This window comes from Jaculus jaculus, chromosome 3 (genome assembly GCF_020740685.1).
Source record: "Jaculus jaculus isolate mJacJac1 chromosome 3, mJacJac1.mat.Y.cur, whole genome shotgun sequence".
In the NCBI taxonomy this organism is placed as follows: Eukaryota; Metazoa; Chordata; class Mammalia; order Rodentia; family Dipodidae; genus Jaculus; species Jaculus jaculus.
The window spans coordinates 171,825,080-171,826,781 of NC_059104.1; the positions used below are offsets into that span (position 1 = coordinate 171,825,080).

The 1,702-nt window shown below is 43.3% G+C and overlaps 1 protein-coding gene across 1 annotated transcript; it reads left to right on the top strand.

Moving 5' to 3' along the window:
* The first annotated feature begins 208 nt into the window (after positions 1-208).
* On the top strand, positions 209-1,216 carry LOC101594032 (olfactory receptor 51T1). Its single transcript, XM_004650745.3, has one exon. It carries the CDS (start codon positions 209-211, stop codon positions 1,214-1,216), a length of 1,008 nt encoding a protein of 335 aa, XP_004650802.3.
* The last annotated feature ends 486 nt before the right edge of the window (positions 1,217-1,702 follow it).

The window sequence follows — 1,702 nt, forward strand, 5'->3', positions numbered from 1 at the left end:
AGAAAATGAGGCCAGGCTATAGAAAGACCAGTGCCATAAGGTATGGCAGGCATAGAAAATAGATTTAATGGTTTTCATGTTCTCTCACTCTGGGGTTGGAGCTCTCAAATAAACACACTTGTGTCACTGAGGAAGGGTGAAGAATCAAATGACAGATATTGTCACTGTTGCCCTTTGTTTGCTTCCAGGGTGTGTCCCTCCACTCACTATGTTGATCTCCAATAACACCACATCCTCCTCCTCTTACTTCTTTCTCACGGCCTTCCCGGGGTTGGAACTTGTTCACACCTGGATCTCCATTCCCATCTGCTGTCTCTACACGGTGGCCCTCCTGGGAAACAGTGCGATCGTGGTTGTTGTTACGGCTGAGCGCAGTCTCCACAAGCCCATGTACTACTTCCTCTCCATGCTTTCTGCTGTGGACCTAGGTCTGACCATCACAACCCTTCCCACAGTCCTTGGGGTCCTCTGGTTTCATGCCCGGGAGATCAGTATAAAAGCCTGCCTCATTCAGATGTCCTTTGTGCACGTGTTCTCCTTCTTGGAGTCCTCAGTGCTGGTGGCCATGGCCTTTGACCGCTACATGGCCATCTGTAGCCCACTGAAGTATGCTATGTTCCTCACAGACACGATGAGTCTTGTCATTGGACTGATCATCTGCATGCGACAAGTGATTTTCCTGTTCCCCTGCATCCTGGTCTTGAACAGTGTGTCATTTCAGGGAGGCCAAGAGCTTTCTCATCCATTTTGTTTCCATCCGGATATGATCAAATTTACATATTCCAACCCCTGGGTGAGCAGTTTTTGGGGAATGTTTCTTCAGCTATACCTGAATGGCACTGACATGCTGTTCATTCTTTTCTCTTACGTCCTGATCCTTCGTACTGTTCTGAGCATCGTGGCCCCTCAAAAGCAAAGAAAAGCCCTCAGCACTTGTGTGTGTCACATTTGTGCAGTGACAGTTTTCTATGTGCCGATGATCAGCCTGTCCTTAGCACACCGTCTCTTCAGTTCCACTCCAAGGGTGATCTGTAGTGTTTTGGCCAATATGTATCTGCTCCTGCCTCCTGTACTGAACCCAATCATTTACAGTTTGAAGACAAAGGTGATCCGTCAGGCCATCTTCCAGCTGTTCCAATTTAAGGGTAGACGAGATTCCAGTGTGAGGAGCCTTACAGGAAGGTGGGATACAAGGGGGCAATTTTCTAGTACATAGGATATGGTTAAGCAGGAAAGTGATTGGGGCAGGTCATCCACAATCATTTTGATCAGCAAGAAAATTCTTATTGGAATAGAGTGAGAAAGGATCAAAATTCCTTGAGCTTATGAGTTGTTTTATTTTAAACACCACAGTTCAAAGCTAATTTTGTTTGATTGTGGTTAAATATCTAAAATACTGACATAAAACAATAACATGGGTCCCTGTGCACATTGCAATGATATATCAATCCAGTGGAACCATATGTCTAACTTCAAAAAGTAATATATAGGCCAGAAATAAATGGCACTAGTTTTCATTTTTTTCATTCAGCTTAATAAACTCTTCTTCCCTGCAATGAGGTTTAAATTTCCCATGGAATGACAAAACTTTTTCCTTGAGCTGGTAAAAGAAAAAGTAACTTTTTTGTATAAGGGAAAATGAATAGAAATTTGTAATAAAAAATTAAAACAACTGTAGAAAAATTTTGCATGCTGGCTTCAG

Bases quoted from the DNA above. Each gene is read 5' to 3' on its own strand.
- LOC101594032 (XM_004650745.3), top strand. From the start codon at position 209: ATGTTGATCTCCAATAACACCACATCCTCCTCCTCTTACTTCTTTCTC.